This window comes from Rhincodon typus, chromosome 41 (assembly GCF_021869965.1).
Source record: "Rhincodon typus isolate 14 chromosome 41, sRhiTyp1.1, whole genome shotgun sequence".
Classification (NCBI taxonomy): Eukaryota; Metazoa; Chordata; class Chondrichthyes; order Orectolobiformes; family Rhincodontidae; genus Rhincodon; species Rhincodon typus.
This window is the reverse complement of record NC_063372.1, coordinates 205358-223532: the sequence shown is the minus strand read 5'-3', so window position 1 is coordinate 223532 and position 18175 is coordinate 205358. Positions and strand designations below refer to the sequence as shown.

General features: G+C 43.1%; 1 protein-coding gene across 1 annotated transcript in view; it reads right to left on the bottom strand.

Annotated features, from left to right (window-relative positions):
- Window positions 1-16916, bottom strand: part of LOC109926443 (SPRY domain-containing protein 3-like) — a 102879-nt gene extending 85963 nt beyond the window's left edge. Inside the window, exon 1 of the mRNA XM_048618819.1 lies at window positions 16716-16916. Within this exon, the coding sequence (XP_048474776.1) occupies window positions 16716-16916 (201 nt within the window). The remainder of the gene's footprint in view (window positions 1-16715) is intronic.
- Between the last annotated feature and the right edge of the window lie 1259 nt (window positions 16917-18175).

Genomic DNA, 18175 nt, shown 5'->3' with positions numbered 1-18175 from the left:
CTTGTTATCTTGCTTTCTCATAGGTCACACTCATTTCCTGGTAAACCTCTTAATATGCTGTACTCTTTGTACTTTTGAAGGGCCTCCACTGTTTTTAATGCTCTGTACCTGACATATGCTTCTTTCTTTTCTTTATCAAACTCTCGATAACCCTTGTCATCCAGGATTCCCTGGACTTGCTGCCTTTGATCGTCACTCTTAGAGGAACATGCTGGTCCTGAATTCTCATTATACTACTATTAAAAGACTTGCTGCAAGTATCAGTTTACGCTTGTCAGCTCCTGTCAAATGATATTGAAATTGATCTTCCCCCAATTCAGACACTTAAACTTCTGCATTATCCTTATTCTCTTCCATAATAACTATGAAACTTACAAAGCAATGATCACTATTCCCCAAAACGCTCGCACATTGAAACTTCAACCACTTGACTGGCCTCACTCCCTGGGATTAGGTCTAGCACTGCCTCATCTCCACCAGGACTATCGACATACTGGCACAAAAAGCTCTTCTGGATGCACTTTAAAACTTCCACCCTGTCAAATCCTTTCACAGTAAAGATTCCAGTTAATGTTAGCAAAGTTGAAGTCCCCTGCAACCATACCCCTGTTTCAATCATACCTTTCTCTGATTTGCCCACATATCTGTTCCTCTATCTTCCTCTGACTGTTGTGGGGCCTGTAGTATAAACCCAGCAAGGGAATTGCCTTTTTTTTATTTCTAAGCTCTGCAGAGATGGCCTCATTTGAAGACTCTTCCAGGACATCCTCATTACTGCAGTGATGGTCTCCTTTATCAATAATGCAATGCCCCGATGTCTTTTACACCAAACCGCCATCACACCTGAAACTTTGATACCCTCAAATGTTGAGCTGCCAGTCCTGTGCTTTCTTCAATAATGTCTCAGTGATTGCAACAATATCATATTCCTATGTACAGATCAACACTCTTAAGTCTGTCCGCTTTACCAGTTAAGCTCCTTGCATTAAAATAGATACAAGTTAGTTTTCTAGACCTTCTATGTGCCTTATCCAGCTCTTGACTTCTCCCCCCAAATGAACTGTCCTAGTATTGCTACTATATCCGATTAGACCTTGCTTCTGACTTTATATCTACTCTGTGTCCCATTCCCTTGCCAAATCAGTTTAAAATCTCCTGTGAAACACAAAGAAATCACTGGTACGAGACCAAGCATTTACTTGGGGATACTGGATAAAGTCAGTGGTAAAGGAGTGAAGTTCATAGCAGGGGCCATGAAAATTGCCTCGATCTTTCTGATTTTCAACTGAAGCTGCACGCACGTACAACGACCTGATGGCCATTCAGACAACTATCCCATTTTGGACATTGCCCTTGTGCATCCAAGAAAAACAAATTCAAGGTACAGATTGAAATGAACAGGCTGCCCACAACAAAAAAAAACTGAAGAGGAAACACTGGTTGTAACTCATCTATGACTTGAATGTAGACTTCTAGACTAACAGTGTGGAGTTGGTTTTGACTGTGAGCAATGGTGATGGGAGAGATTTGAGTTTCATTAGCATACACATTGTTTCTGATCCTGTCTCTGTCAATGATGCCACCAATGAGTAGCACATATATGAAGAGGAGAAGGAGCTAAGATCAGAGCCTTGGCAAATTCAATTAATGAGCGGGTTGGGAAGAGAAGCTACTGCTGGAGATCTGTTGGCTGTGTTTGGATCATTGGGAGTGGAACAAAGCATAGTCCATTGAGCTGGACAGTAGAGGAGAGATGATGATATGATCATAGAAGGAGGCTACTCAGCCCATTGCGCATGTCTCAAACATAATGGGCAATGATGATGAGGTTGATTATCTTAAAAGTCAAGAATTAAAGTAATAAAGCACAGCGTGGCATGGAGACGCAGGGGTTAGCACTGCTGCCTCACAGCAGCAGGGACCTGGGTTCGATTCCACCCTTGGGTGACTATCTGTTTGGAGTTTACACGTTCTCCCTGTTATCTGCGTGGGTTTCCTTGGGGTGCTCCAGTTTCCTCCCACATTCCAAAGATGTGCAGGTTAGATGGATTGGCCATGCTACATTGCCCGTAGTGTCTAAGGGTGTGTAAGTTAGGTGGATTAGCCATGGGAAATGCAGGGTTACAGGGATAGGGTAGGGGGATGGGGATGGATCTGGGTGAGATGCTCTTCAGAGGGGTGGTGTGGACTTGTTGGGCCGATTGGCCCGTTTCCACACTGTAAGGATTCTATGAAAGCACCGCAAACATTGCTATCTCATTGGCAAGCCACATGATATTAGAGATAAAGGGGGAGAACAGAAGTAAAGGGTTTGAAAATGACATGAATCAGGAAGAGAAGGAACCTTGGCTTGTTCTTGTTCTCCAACATGATCCTGAAGGTTTTAGGAGCAGAGAGAAAAGGATGGTAAAAATAACATGGTTGAGCCAAGTCTAGCTATGAATGAGTAAGACCAGTGTGAATTATGTGTACTTGAGTTTGTTGCCACCAAACCTGAAGGCATGAAGATGGGAAGAATGGTGAATGGAAGGGGTGGAAGACAATGTATCATTTGGTAGGAATGAGGTGAGGAAGTGGTTTAAGTGATCAGTGCAGCAAAGGTACCGAGTGGATGGCAGATATTTTTAAATCAACCTGTTCAGTCATTGTTATAACACACCTCTGGAGAAGTGGAATTACAACCAAGGCCTCCTAGCCTGGAGGTAGGAACACTACTACTCTGCCACAAGACCACCTGGGATGGTAAGCTCGTTCTGGAGAGGCCTTAAGCTTCAAACAGCAGGAAGGAAGGAAGGTTGATACATCAGGAAGGATTAAGTCATGGTGCTTCATAAGGGGGATTAGACAGATGAGGAGAAAAGAACAGGGTAGGGCCCAGAAAAGGCTTGGTCTGATTCAGCAACCAAACTTCACACAAAAACAGACACAAGAAAGGCAAAGTATCAATAGTACACATTTCATTTTTTTTAAAAACATAAAAACACTGAGTCTTCTGGAGTGGGAGGACTTCAATTCCAAGCACTTATTCCTCTGTAATGACAGAAATTTGTAATCTCTGGATGTTGTTACCTTGTCTATGATGCTGGTGTATTAGCTAAGCTTCATCTTTGTACTGGCTGCTAGATACTGTTAACCTTTGCACTCTCTATAGTTGTGAGGAGCACAGTACTGCTTTGTTCTACCTCTCTTTCAGGCTTAACACACAGTCTCACATGTAATTACACAGATAAATTACATGTTTGAACTTTGAAAACAGTGTCGTGGTGTATTCTGGATGACAAACAACTTCAGAAAAAAACTAATTACAAAATTAGCTCTCTGAAATGCATTGAATACCCAGAAGCATATAAGGTCTACTAGTACAGGAGCAAACATCCCACATACTGTTAGTTACAGTTTTTTCTGCCCCAGCAAAATCTAGTACCCAGTCACAGTGCTGGTGTATTCTCCACTCTTTATGCTTTAAAACTTACTTCCACTGATAATCAGGACATTATTAGCAGCACAAGGAATCGATCACTCCCTCTCACTTAAGCGGGAAGAGGCCTTGCTCATTTTCACCTTCAATCTCCCCTCAACGGCACTAACAACTGCCACAGGCATCCTCTGATCCTTTGCCCAAATGGCCATTCTCCATGAGCAAGTCTAAACACAGTATGTCATCACAAGGAATCAGAGCAAAGCCCAGATCTTCATCAAAGGCAACTGGAGCAGTTTGAAGGGCCTTAAGAAAGATCCCCCATTCCAACAATGAAGAATTGCTCCTGGGTGTCCAAGAAAATTCAGAAATTGTCATGTAAAACTGGGCTTTCTTTATCCTACCCATAGATTTTTTGCTTTATTCCCAGGAGATAACTCTCATTGTAGTGGCTCCCAACCCTATTAAGAGAAGAATTTTACAGGGTGAACACGACCTCAATCCTGTTTTATATGAGCTCAACGGACATATTGTGCCAGTCTCCTTCCTTTTCCCCATATCCCTGCACATCACCAGTTTCCAAATAATCATCCCCACAGCCCTCTTGAATGCTCCACCACATTTTTAGGCAGTGCTATTCATACCCTACTTACTGACTGTGTGAAAAAGTTTTCCCTCATATCACCCTTGCTTATTTTGCACATCACTTTAAATATATGCCATCTCTTTCTTGTTTCTGTTATGAGCCGGAACAGCTTCTCCCTACCTACACTATCCAGCTCAATGATAATTTTGAAAACCTCCACCAGATCTCCTCTCAGCCTTCTTCTCTCCAAAGAGAACAATCCCAATTTCTTCAATCAATCCTCATAACTGAAGTTTCTCATTCCTGAAACCATTCTTGGAAAACACTTCTGTACTCTCTCCAATATATTTACATTTTTTCTCTAATATGGTGCCCACAACTGTACACCATACTCCAGCTGAGGTCTAACAAGTGTCTTATGCAAGTTCAACATCACCTCCTTGCTTTTGTATTCTATGCCCCTATTAATAAAGTTGAGGACACTGTATGCTTTATTAACTGCTCTCTCCATCTTCAATGACCTGTGCACATATACACCCAGTCCCCTCTGCACTCCCGTTAGAATCATATCCCCCACTTTATATTATCTTTCAATGTTCTGACCAAAGCGCATCACTCTACACTTCTGATGCAGGATGGTCATATTTTCTAAACAATCTGGGGATAGAACATCAGTTGCAAGAACTTAAAATGTACATATGTAACATTTTCAGGGGCCTATATTTTAAGAGTCGTAGATAGATGCTACAAATGCAAAACAACAGTGTATCTATTTAGCATGGATCTAATGTCACATTATTAACAGTTTATAAGTAACACAGTAACCCTGGTCAGGAAGGTCACGTTTTCAAATAAAAATCAAAAACAGAATCTGACTTAACAAGGGCTGCAGCAGTAGCTTTATGTTTCGTGATATCTTTATATTATTTTAGATATGCTTTACCTCTACTCATTATGGATTGTACCAACTAATGGATTGAACGCAACACTGATTTTTTTTCCCCAATTGGTGGTAAATATGAAAACTCCTTTGAGAGCTAGTGGCTAAAGCAATTATACTTCTTGACAATGCCACTTCCACTCTGTTTTGAAGCTCAAATCTTACATGTCCTATTTTACATACCATTCATAGGATCATAGAATTTTACAGTATAGAAGGAGGCCATTCAATCCACCGTGTCTGTACCAACTCCCGAAAAAGCTACCTAACTAGTCCTAATTCTCCAGTCCTCTCTCCATAGCCCTCTAAATTCATCACTTTCAAATATATATTCAGCAGTCTTTTGAAACCTCCTTTGGAAGCCACGTCCACTGCTCTCCCAGGCAGCACATTCTAAATCCAAATAACTCTCCGAGTAAAGAAGTTTCTCCTCATCTCATTCCTAGCTATCTTGCTGACAATCTTGAAATCGTGACCACCAGTTACTGACATACCAACTAGTAGAAACAGAATATCCTTCCTTACTCTGTAAATTTGTGCAATAATTTTGAACACCTCTGCTCCAAGGAGCTCAATTTCTCTACTCTTTCCTTGCATCTAAATTCCTTCATTCTTGATAACATTCTAGTAAAATCTCCTTTTTATTCTCTCCAGGGCTTTAAAATTCTCCCTTAAACAAGGTTCCCAGAACTGAACACAATGCTCCAAATGTGATCTGACTGATGATTTGTACAGGTGTAGCATCATTTCCTTGTTTTTATAATTTATGCTTCTATTTATATATCCAAGGATTTTATGAGCCTTCTTAACAACGGTTTCAACTTGCCTGGCCACCTTCAGAGAAAATGCACTTGAAACCCAAAGTCTCTCTCTTCCTGTACTCCTCTCAAAGTTATACCATTGAGCCTGTATTGTCTCTCCTTTTTCAACTTAATATTGAACCTTATTACATTGTGATCACTATTTCCTAAATGCCTCCCCACTTAAACATTCTCAACTTGGCCTGCCTCATTTCCTAGCACTGTTCCAGAAAGTTCTCCTGCACACAATGCAGGAATTTCTCGCCTCCCATATCCCATGTTCTACCTCTTTTTCCCAGACTAACCTAGAGTAATTGAAATCACCAGTTATCACAAACCTACTTGACCTGCAGATTTCCATAAACTGCCTACAAATGTTCTCTTCTACTTCCTCCCCTCTATTTGGAGGTCGATAATAAATACCCAACAAGGTCACTACCCTTTCCTGTTTCTCACCTCAAACCATATAGACTCCAATTCAGGAACCACATCTTGTTCAAGGGCAATGATACTATTTTTGATCAAGACTGCTACCTTTTATCCAACTTGTTTCTACTAAAAACCTTATAACCCGGGATGTTAAGTATCCAGTCCTATTTTGGCTTGAGCCACACTTCTGATGATGGTACTATTTCATATCCCCCAGAGCAATTTCTACTTCCAATTCTCCAATCTTGTTCACTATAGTCCGTGTGAATTTACATACTTACAATTTAACGCTGCCCTTTTCTATTTCTTGCCCATTCAAAGGTAACTATTTCTTTGTCAACACTCAAGCCTTCCCTCACTTCCATTTCCCATTCTCCATCTTCTCTCTTTTGCCCTCACTGGACAAGTACGGTAGCTACAACATCTGCTATAGCAATCTATCAACCATGTCCCAGCTAACGATGATAATGAGATTACTGAAGAGAGATACATTCTGTATTACCTTCTACCCTGGTTGTTAGCCCAGTTTTTGATGTTGCTTTGAATGACATGCTTATTTCTTTGAGATAAGCACTTCAGAAGATAAAAATCTCAACTTCACCAAATGACTTAATTTTTGATGCTGGTTAGACTAAGATGTTTATTTCAATGAGTTAAGCACTTCAGATAATTGATACCTGTCTTTTAAAAGGACTGGGTACTAAATATTCCTGGATATAGGATGCTTTGGAAATATATGGAAAGAAAGAAGGAGGGATAGCAGCATTGACTAAAGAGCACATTACAGTGTTGGAGAGAGAGGAGGTCCCAGAGGGATCAGGGCAGAATCCATTTCATTAGACCTAAGATACAGTGGAGGTATCAATACAAGACTGACCATATTCAAGAGGCTACCAGCTAGTGAGAAAGATAAAGCGGAGCAAATTGACAAGGAAAAATACAATGAAATTTACAATAGAAAAACTTAATTATTCTAATATTAATTGAAATAATAATTGTGTGAACAGCAGAGATGGAGGAGACTTTCTGAGGTGTTCTCAAGAGAATATTGTAAACCAATATGTTTCCAGTCCAATGAAGACAGTGTCATTGCTGGATCTGGTACAAGTCAGACCCAAACTCAATATCGAAAGTTGAGAGGGGAAGTGAAAAACAAATAAGGAGAGCAAAGAGAAAGTATGCAAAGAGATTGTAGCTTATATAAAAGATTAGTGGATTCACAACCTTTTTAAGTGAAGTAATTCCCCTTCATCTCTGTTTTAAATCTGCTAAACCTTATCCTAAAACTATGATCTTTCATTCTAGATGGTCCCACAAGGGGAAACAACTGCCCTACATCTACTTTGTCAATCCCCTTTAACATAGAGTCACACAGCATGGAAACAGACCCTTCAGTCCAACTCATTCATGCTGACCAGGTTTCCCAAACTAAACTAGTCCCTCTTATGTATCTCAATTAGATCTCCTCTCATTCTTCTAAACTCTGGAGAGTATAGGCCTAAACTGCTCAATCTCACTTCATAAGACAAACCACTTATCTCTGGAATCAATCTAGTGAATCTCCTCTCAACTGTATCCAATGCAATTACATCCCTCGTCAAGTAAGGGGACCAAATACTCCAGGTGTGGTCTCACTAATACCTTATACAGTTGCAGCATCATGACCCCAACATTTATACGCAATTGCTTTAGCAAAAATGCCAAAATACCATTTGCCTTTCTAATTTTCTGCTGTACCTACATACTAGCTTTCTGTGATACATGCACAAGGACACCCAGATCCCTCTGCACCAAAGCACTCTGAAGTTTCTCTCTATTTCGGTAATAAGTTGCATTTCCACATGTTAAACTCCATCTGCCAAATTTGGCGCATTCAGCTTACCTATCCGTATCCATTTGTAATTTTATTTCTTAACTGCAATTTATTTTCCCACTTATTTTAGTGACATCTGCAAATTTAGTTATAGCACATTCTATCCTTGCATTCAAGTTATTAATATAGATTGTAAATAGTTGGGGCCCAAGGACCAAACCCTGTGGCATCCCACTAGCTATATCTTACTAACCAGAAAAAGACCAACTCTCAGCTTTATGTTGGTCAGCCATGGGAACTGATAGCGAAGGGAAGAGCCCATGGAATCGAAGGAAATTTGGGAAATTAGAACCAGAATTGGCTAAGTAGCAGGAAACAGAGGGTGACGTTTGAGGGGTGGTTTTGTGACTGAATACCTACACCCAGTGGGATCCCACAGGGATCAATGTTGGAGCTCTTATTGTTTGTGGTTTATTTAAACAATTCAGACTTGAATGTAGGAGGGTTAATTAGTAAGTTCGCAGATGATACAAAAATTGGTGGGGTTATAAATAATGAGGAGAATAGCATTCGATTACGAGAAGATATAGATGGGATGGTCAGATGGCCTGATCAGTGGCAAATGGATTTCAATCCGGATAAGTGTGAGGTGATGTACTTGGGAAGGACAAACAAGGCAACAGAATACATGATGAATAGCAGGACACTGGGGAGCACCGAGGATCAGAGGGACTTTGGTGTGCATGTCTGCTAGTCCTGTAAGGTATCAGGACAGGTGGATAAAGTGGTTAAGAAGGCATATGGTATACTTGCCTTTATTACCAATTATTATAGTGTAAGAACAGGGAGTTTATGATGGAACTGCGTACAACTTTTGCTAGGCCACAGCTAGAGTATTACGTGCGTTCTGCAGGAACTGCAGGAATCTACATTATAGGAGGGATGCGATAGGGTACAGAGAAGATTTACGAACATTTTGCCTGGGCTGGAGAGTTTTACTTATGAAGAGAGATTGGATAGACTGGAGTTGTTTGCCTTGGAGCAGAGGAGACTGGCGGGGGGCATGATTGAAATGTATAAAATTATGAGGGCATAGATAAGGTAGACAAGAAGGAACTTTTCCCCTTGCTGGAGGGATCAATGCCCAGGGGCATACATGTAAAGTACGGGGCAGGCGGTTTAGAGGGGATGTGAGGAAAGATTTTTTCCACCCAGAGGGTGGTAGGAATCTGGAACTCACGGTCTGTAAGGGAAATCCTCATAACATTTAAGTAGCATTTAGATGTTCACTTGTGATGCCAATGGGATTATAGTAGTTAGATGTTGTTTTTGACTGGTGCAGACTTGATAGGCTGAAGGGACTTTTTCTATGCTGTAGGTCTCCATGACTCTATGATCATGAAAAATTACAAGAGGACAGTAATAAACTTGCTTAATGGGCAAATAGTTGGCAAATGATGTTCAATACAGATACTTGTGAGGTTATATATGTTGGTAGGAAAAACAGGAGTTACTTATGACTTGAAATGTGCAAGTTTAGATGGAATACGGAGATAAAGGTATCTCAGAGTATAAAATCCCCGATTACTAAAAGCTAACAAGGCCATAAAATTCTAAAGGGGGTACAGGGCAGAGGGACTGAGGGTTTATGTGCACAAATCTGCAAAGGGGGCTGGAGAGGTTGAGAAAGCAGTTAATAAGGTGCATTAAATCCTGGGCTTTATAAATAGAGGCATAGAGTACAAAAGCAAGCAAGCACGTTATAGTAAACCTCTAAAAAAAGAATACTAGCTTGGCCTCAACTGGAATATCGGATCCAGTTCTGGACACCATACTTCAGGAAATATGTCATACCACCCTACCTACTTGCATGGCCACTGTCAGGGAGCTACAGACCAGGACCTCAAGATCCCTCCGTACATCAATGCTGTTAAAGGTCTTGCCATTAACTGTATACTTTCCCTTAACATTTGATCTCACAAAGTGCAACACCTCACAATTACCTGGATTAAACTCCATCTGCCATTTCTTCCCCCATATCTGCAACTGATCTATATCCCGCTGCATCCTTTGGCAACCTTCCACACTATCCATAACTCCACCAATCTTTTTGTCATCTGTAAACTTACTAACCCACCAATCTATTTTTTCATCCAAGTCATTAATACATATCACAAACAACAGACGTCCCACTACAGATCCCTGTGGAACACCACTCGTCACGGATCTCCAGCCAGAAAAACACCCTTACACCACTACACTCTGTTTTCTTTGGGCAAGTCAATTCTGAATCCAAACGGCCAAGTTACCATGGATCCCACGCACCTTAATCTACTCCATGACCCTACCCTGAGAGACCTTGTTGAAAGCCTCACTAAAATCTATGTAAACAATACTCTACCCTCATCAATCACCCTCATCACCTCCTCAAAAAAATCTATCAAGTCAGCAAGACATAACCTGCCCTGCACAAAGCCATGCTGACTGTCCCTAATTAGGCCATGCTTTTCCAAATGTGTACAAATCCTATCCTTAAGAATCCTCTCCAATAGCATCCCAACCATGGATGTGAGACTCACCAGTCTATAATTTCCTGGACTACCCTTATTTGCCTTCTTGAACAACATCAGCTACTTGCTAGTCCTCTGGGACCTCTCTTGTGGCTTGGAGATACGAAGATCTTGGTCAAGGCCCCAGCAATCTCCTCTCTTTCCTCTCAATAACCTGGGGTAGATCCCATTGAGTCCTGGGGTATTATCCACCTTAATGCTCTTCAAGAAACCCAATACCACTTTTTTCTTGATCTCAAAATGCCCTAGCATATTAGTATGCCCCACACTAATCACACTACCATCCATGTCCTTCTCCTTGGTGAATACTGATACAAAGAACTCATTTAGGAAGTCACTCTATCCTCTGCGAATCAGAGGTTAATTGAGAGTCATCAGAATTCTGGGAGACATCGCCACAGTCATCACGACTGTACAACAGGTCAGAGAGAACCTGGTGTCAAAGTATGGTTAAACCCGAAACACTACATTGGTGTTTCCCACTGTACGTCTTCCTCTGACCAAAAAAAAAAGCAAGGGCTCTGTGAGGACGATGACTGGCAAGGTAAAGGTGTACAAGGGAGCTGCGATTAAGAGAGTGGGCTAGTGTTAGAGTGGAAGTGCTGAGGCCTTTGCTCGAGAGGTTTTGGCGCGAGGAGGCTGAGCAGGGTGTACAGGTGAGGGCTCTTTAACTCTCTTTCTGTGCAGAAAGATGGTAGTGCAGTTAGGGCAGTGGCATGCTCCTGTTGCAGGATGTGGGAGATCGGGGAGAATTCCAGTTTCCCTGGTGGCTACACCTGTGAGAAGTGCACCCAGATGCATCTCCTCACAGACCGTGTTAGGGAACGGGAGCTCAAGCTGGATGTGCTCAGGATCATCCAGGGTGCAGAGAACATCATTGAAAAGAGCTATAGTGAAGTGGTCACTCCTAAGGTGCAGGGTGCATGGTGCAGGGAGCTGGGTGACCACCAGAAGAGGTAAGGGGGGGGAAGGCAGATAGTACAGGGTTCTCCTGTGGCCATTCCCCTCAATAACAGGTATACCGCTTTGGATACTATTTGGGGCGGGGGGTGCAGGGTGTGACCTTTCAGGGGGTAGCTGCAGCACAGTCAGGTCAGTGGCACTGTGACTGGCTCTGAGGCTCAGAGGGAAAGGGTGCAGTCAGACAGAGCGATACTGATAGGCAATTCAGTTATGAAGGGAACAGACAGGAGACTCTGTGGCTGCAAAAGAGACACCAGGATGGCATGTTGTCTCCCGGGTGCCAGGGTCAAGGATGTATCTGAGCGGTTGCAGAACATTCTGAAGGGGGAGGGTGAACATCCTGAGATCATTGTGCACATCGGTATAAATGACATCGATAGACAAAGGGATGGGATCCTGCGAAACGAGCATAGGCAGTTAGGTAAGAAGTCAAAAAACATGAACTCAAGGGTAATGATCTCCACACGCCAATGAGGATAGAAATAGAAAGATAGACCAGATGAATGCGTGGCTGAGGAGCTGGTGTAGGGGGCAGGGTTTTCAGTTCTTGGATCATTGGGATCTCTTTTGGGGGAGAGGTGACCTGTACAAGAGGGATGGGTTGCACGTGAACCAGAGGTGGTCCAATATCCTTGTGGGGAGATTTGCTAGTGTTACCTGGGAGGGTGTGAACTAGTCTGGCAGGGGGGCCCACCCACTCTGAATAAGAGAGGGGCCATCGAGAAGTCAGGGGAAAGTACATTAGCCATCGAGAGCAAGTTTATTATTCAGGATAGCCAAAGGCTCAGTAAAGGGAGGGAAAAGGCTTCTGGTGTAAACTACATTTATTTCAACGCATGAGGCCTGACTGGTAAGGCAGATGAGCTGAGAACATGGATTGGCTCTGGGGACTGGGATATTATAGCCATAACAGAAACATGGCTGAGAAAAGGGCAGGACTGGCAGATCAAATGTTCCAGGATACAGACTCTACAGGCATGACAGAAGTACAAGTGAGTGAGGAGGGGAGTTGCTCTTTTGATAAGGGAGGACATAACAACAGTGCTGAGAGAGGATATTCCTAAGGGGTTATCAAATGAGGCCATATGGTTAGAACTTAGAAACAAGAAGGGGACAGTCACTCTGTTGGGACGGTATTATAGACCACCAAATAGCCAGTGGGTACTAGAGAAGCAGATGTGTAGAGAGATTGCAGATACTTGTAGGAATAAGAGAGTAGGATTGGTTGGAGATTTTAATTTCTCCTGTATAGTTTTGGCCACCCAGAGTGTAAAAGGCCCAGACGGGGTGGAATTTGTCAAATGTGTCCAAGAAAGTTTCCTGAACCAATATGTAGAGGGCCCTACTCGGGAGGGTGCAAACCTGGACATCCTCTTAGGAAATGAGGTCGGGCAAGTGACTGAAGTCTCAGTCGGAGAGCACTTTGGGTCCAGTAACCGTAACTCTAAGTTTTAACATAGTTGTAGAAAAAGATATGACAGGTCAATGTGCTAAACTGGAACAGGGCCAATTTTGGGGCCATTAGGCAGGATCTACAGAGGTCGATTGAGTGAATCTGTTTGAAGGAAAAGGAACAACTGGCAAATGGGAAGCTTTTAAACGTGTAATATCAAGAGTCCAGCGACAATATGTCCCTGTTAGGGTGAAGGGAAAAGCTGGCAGGTTTAGGGATCCCTGGCTGATGAGGGATATTGAGCCTCTGGTCAGGAAAAAGAATGAGGCATACATTGGGTTTAAGCTATTGGGCTCAAGTGAATCTCTAGATGACTATAAAAAGTGTAGGAACATACTAAGAGGGAAATCAGAAGAGCAAAGAGAGGGCATGAGATGGATCTGGCAGATAAGGTTAAAGATAATCCCAAGAGGTTCAATAGCTATATTAAGAGTAAAAAGGTGGCTCGGGAGAGTATAGAGCCCCTTAAAGATCAGCATGGCCTTCTATGTGTGGAGCCACAGGAGATGGGGGAGATTTTTAATGAATATTTCTCCTCAGTGTTTACTGAGGAGAGAATCATGGGTGCTAAGGAAATAAGGGAAACAAGTGGGGATATTTTGGAGCGCATACATATTACCAGAGAGGAGATGTTTGTAGCCTTAAAGCGCATTAAGGTGAACAAATCCCGTGGGCCTGATCAAGTCCATCCTCGGATATTGTGGGAGGCTAGGGAAGAAATTGCAGAGGCTCCTGCAGAGATTTTTGCTTCATCTTTAGCCACTGGAGAAGCTCCAGAAGGCTGGAGGGTGGCTAACGTTGTTCCATTGCTTAAGAAAGGTAGCAAAGACAAGCCAGGGAACTACAGGCCAGCGAGCCTGACATCAGTGGCATTGAGCGTAGGAGTTGGGAAATTATGTTACAGTTGTGTAAGTCTTGGTAAGGCCGCACTTGGAGTATTGTGTACAGATTTGGTCACCCTGTTATAGGAAAGACATAGTTAAAGTGGGAAGTGTGCAAAGAAAATTTACGAGGATGTTGCCAGGACTAGTAGGCCTGAGTTATAGGAAGATGTTGGCCAGGTTAGGACTTTATTCCTTGGAATGTGGGAGATTGAGGGGTGACCTTATTGAGGTGGATAAAATCATGAGGGCCATAGATAGGATTAATGCATATAGTCTTTTTCCCAGGGATGGGGAATTTAAAACTAGAGGGCAGAGGTTTAAGGTGAGAGGGGAACGTTTTAAGGACCAGAGACATAGATTCCTACAGCCCGGAGCCAGGCCCTTTGGCCCAAATTGGTCCATGCCAACCTAAACGCCCATGCACGCTAACCCCATTTTCCTGCACTCGGCCCATATCCTTCGAAATCATTCCTATCCTTGTATTCGTCCAAATGTCTTTCAAATGTTGTTAATGTACCCGCCTCAACCACTTCTGCTGGCAGCTCATTCCATATGCATCCTACGCCTGTAAAAAAGCAAAAGTTGCCCCTCAGGTCCCCGTGAATTCTTTCCCCTCTTACCTTAAACTGATGCCCTCTAGTCCTCGATTTCCCCAACCCTGGGAAAAAGACTAACTGCATTCGCCCTATCCATGCCTCTCGTGATCTTATACACTTCTATAAGATCCACACCCCAACTCTCAGTCTCCTATGCTGTAAAGAGAAAAGTCTTAGCTTATCCAACGTCTCCCTATAACTCAATCCCTTGAGTCCTGGCAACATTCTTGTAAATTTCTTCTGAACTCTTTCCAGTTTAGTAACACCCATCCTACGGCAAAGTGACCAAAACTAAACACAATACTCCAAGTGCGGCCTCACCAACATCCTGTACAACTGCAACATAACTTCCCAACTTCTGTACTTAATGCCGTGACTGGTGAAGGCCAGTGTGCCAAAAGCCTTCTTCACTGCCCTGTCTACCTGTGACTCCACTTTCAGAGAGGTGCAACTTCTTCACGCAGAAAGTGATGCATAAATGGAATGGCCTGCCAGAGAAAGTGGTTGAGGCAGGTACAATGGCAACATTTAAAAAAACATTTGGATAGGTACATGGATGGGAAGGGTTTAGAGGGATATGGACCAAATGTGGACAATTGGAACTCGCTGAGTGGGCACCCTGGTTAACATGGACCAGTTTGCACAGAAGGGCCTGCTTCCATGCTGTATTACTCTATGACTCTGCCTCCAAGCACAAGTTCCCTCCTTTATCATTGAGTGATCCTATCCTCTCCCTAGTTATCCTCTTGCTTTTAATATATAAAATGCCTTGGGATTCTCTTTAACCCTACTTGCCAAGGACATTTCATGGCCCCTTCTTGCTCTCCTGCTTCAGTTCTTTCCTGCTTTCTTTATATTCCTCATGGGCCCTGTCAGATTTAAGCTTCCTGAATCTTACATATGCTTCTTTTTTCTTTTCAACTAAATTCACAAACTCCCTCGTCATCCAAGGGTCCCATACCTTGTCATCCTTGTCCTTCCTCCTTACTGAACATGCCAGCCCTGAACTCTGATCAGTAGGACTTTAAACAATTCCCATATGTCAAATGTGGACTTGCCTGATAACAGTTGCTCCCAATTAACTCTCCCTAGTTCCTGCCTAATACTGACATAATTTGCCCTCCCACAATTTAGTACCCTATCGCAAGGTCCTGACTTATCCTCATTCATAGCTATCTTAAAACGTAAGGAGTTGTGATCACTGTTTCTGAAATGTTCTCCCACTGTAAGGTCAGTCACCTGGCCAGGCTCATTGGCTAATACAATCGATGAGATGTCTGTTGTCTGGACATGAATGATGGTCATTCAGTCTGCTAGGCAATGGAGCTGCATTCCTTCATAAATCTGTGCCTCCAGGGAGGAGAAAATCACAGAGGGGGAAATAGAAAAGATGTTTTTAAAGTGATACTTGCGATACTAAACTGTGTAAACTGAGTTTAAGGCAAGTAAAAACGTGACTCAAGTTCCAGTAAAATATTTTCTCTTAATTTTGTCACCTTGAATCATCAGCTCTGAAGGGCGACAGCAGAACTCCACCCTAATTTGAGGAGCTTTTCAGGTAAACTATTATTTGGCAATATTCTTTTCATCAGTGTTTCACAAAGCTCAATTATCACATGAATTGTTCGCGAAATATGATATGACTGATCTTTTCTTTAACATGGCTATTTAATGCTGTGTTTAGACCAGAATGTATGAATTTGTGCTTTCTTTCTACGGATTATGCACTGACTTAGGTAGAAGGGTCAGCAGTAATTTAAAAAAAAATGTGCTAGAAATACTCAGCATAGCTAACAGCTTCTTGGAGAGAGAGAGAGAGAGAGAGAGAGAGAGAGAGTGTTAACATCATGAACAATTTGACTCTTCTGCTGAGTATTTTCAGTAATTTGTTTTTATTTCAGCTTTCCAGCAACTGCCCTATTTTATTTTATTCCAGCATTGATATTATCCAAGTCACCCATTCAGCCAAATTCAACTTATTGTTAAGGAAGACCTGGTCAGAGGGCAGAAATGCTGCAGATGGTTTTTTTTTAAAAGGATACAGAGTACAAACAGAAGTTAGGATTCTGTCAGTGATAAAGTCCACAATAACCTATGTCTCGTAACAAATGAAACTCTACAACGTCTGTAAAGGGTGGATAGTGAGGTCCGGTTAATGGGGAAGCTAATATTTGGTGCACTGTAACTAAGGAACATTGTTGGGATAAACTGGTATACCGTTTTGGATAGTGTTGGGGGGTGATAGCTTCTCAGGAGATGGTACAAGCAGCAGCCAGGCCTGTGGCACCACAACTGGTTCTGCTGTAGAGCAAGCTGGAGCAAAGTCCAGGCGAGCGATAGTAGTAGGTGGCTCGATAGTCAGGGGCACAGACAGGCGTTTCTGTAGCCGTGAATGAGACTCTAGGATGGTGTATTGCCTCCCTGGTGCCAGAGTCCTTGGTGTCTCTGAGCAGGTACTGGACATCCTGAAGCGGGAGGGAAAACAGACAGCAGTCATTGTCCACATTGGCACAAATGACATAGGTAGGAAGAAGGAAGAGGTCCTGCGAGGACAATTCAGGGGAGTTAGGTAGGGGGCTAAAAAGCAGGACTACCAGGGTAGTAACCTCAGGATTACTACCTGTCCCATGGGCTAGTGAGGCTGGGAACAGAGAGAGAGTACAATTGAACACGTGGCTACAGAGCTGGTGTAGGAGGGAGGGCTTTAGATAAATGGTTCATTGGGATGCCTTCTGGGGAAGGTGGGATGTGTACAGGAAGGACGGGTTGCATCTGAACTGGAGGGGCACCAATATCCTGGGCAGGAGGTTTGCTAGAGTTCTTCGGGAGGGTTTAAACTAGTGTGGCAGTGGGGTGGGAACTGGAACAACAGGCCAGTAAGTGCAAAGCCTGGGGACAAAAAGGGAGACTGAGATATGCATAGCACAGAGTAAGAGCAGACAGGGGGAAGTTGTGGGGCTCAGAAGGACTGGAGGTCTGGAGTGCATTTACTTCAATGCAAGAAGTATAACAGTTAAGACAGATGAACTAAGAGCATGGATTACTGCATGGAATTATGATGTTATTACCATTACGGAGACAAGGTTAAAGGAGAGCGGCACGGTGGCTCAGTGACTAGCATTGCTGCCTCACAGCACCAGGGACCTGGGTTCAATTCCACCCTTGGGCGACTGTCTGTGTGGGGTTTGCACATTCTCCTCCTATCTGCATGGGTTTCCACTGGGTGCTCTGGTTTCCTCCCACAGTCCAAAGATGTGCAGGCTAGGTGGATTAGCCATGTGAAATTGCCCAGTGTTCAGGGATGTGTAGATTAGGTGGGTTATGGGGGATGGGTTTGGGTGGGTGCTCTGAGGGTCAGTGTGGACTTGTTGGGCCGAAGGGCCTGTTTCCACACTGTAGGGATTCTATGATCTGTGATTTGAGATAGGACTGACAGCTTAACATTCTAGGATATCACTGTTTTAGATGGGACCAAAAGTTGCATTGCTGATTAGGGATCACATCACAGCTGTGCTGAGGGAGGATACATCAGAGGGATCTTGTAGTGCGGCATTATGGGTGGAGCTCAGGAACAGGAAGGGTGAAATCACAATGTTGGCAGTTTTCTATAGATCTCCCAACAGCCCATGTGAGACAGAGGAGCAGATATGTAGTCACTGGAAAGGTGTGAAAAAAGCAGGGTAGTTGTGGTGGGTGACTTCAACTTTCTCCTTATTGACTGGG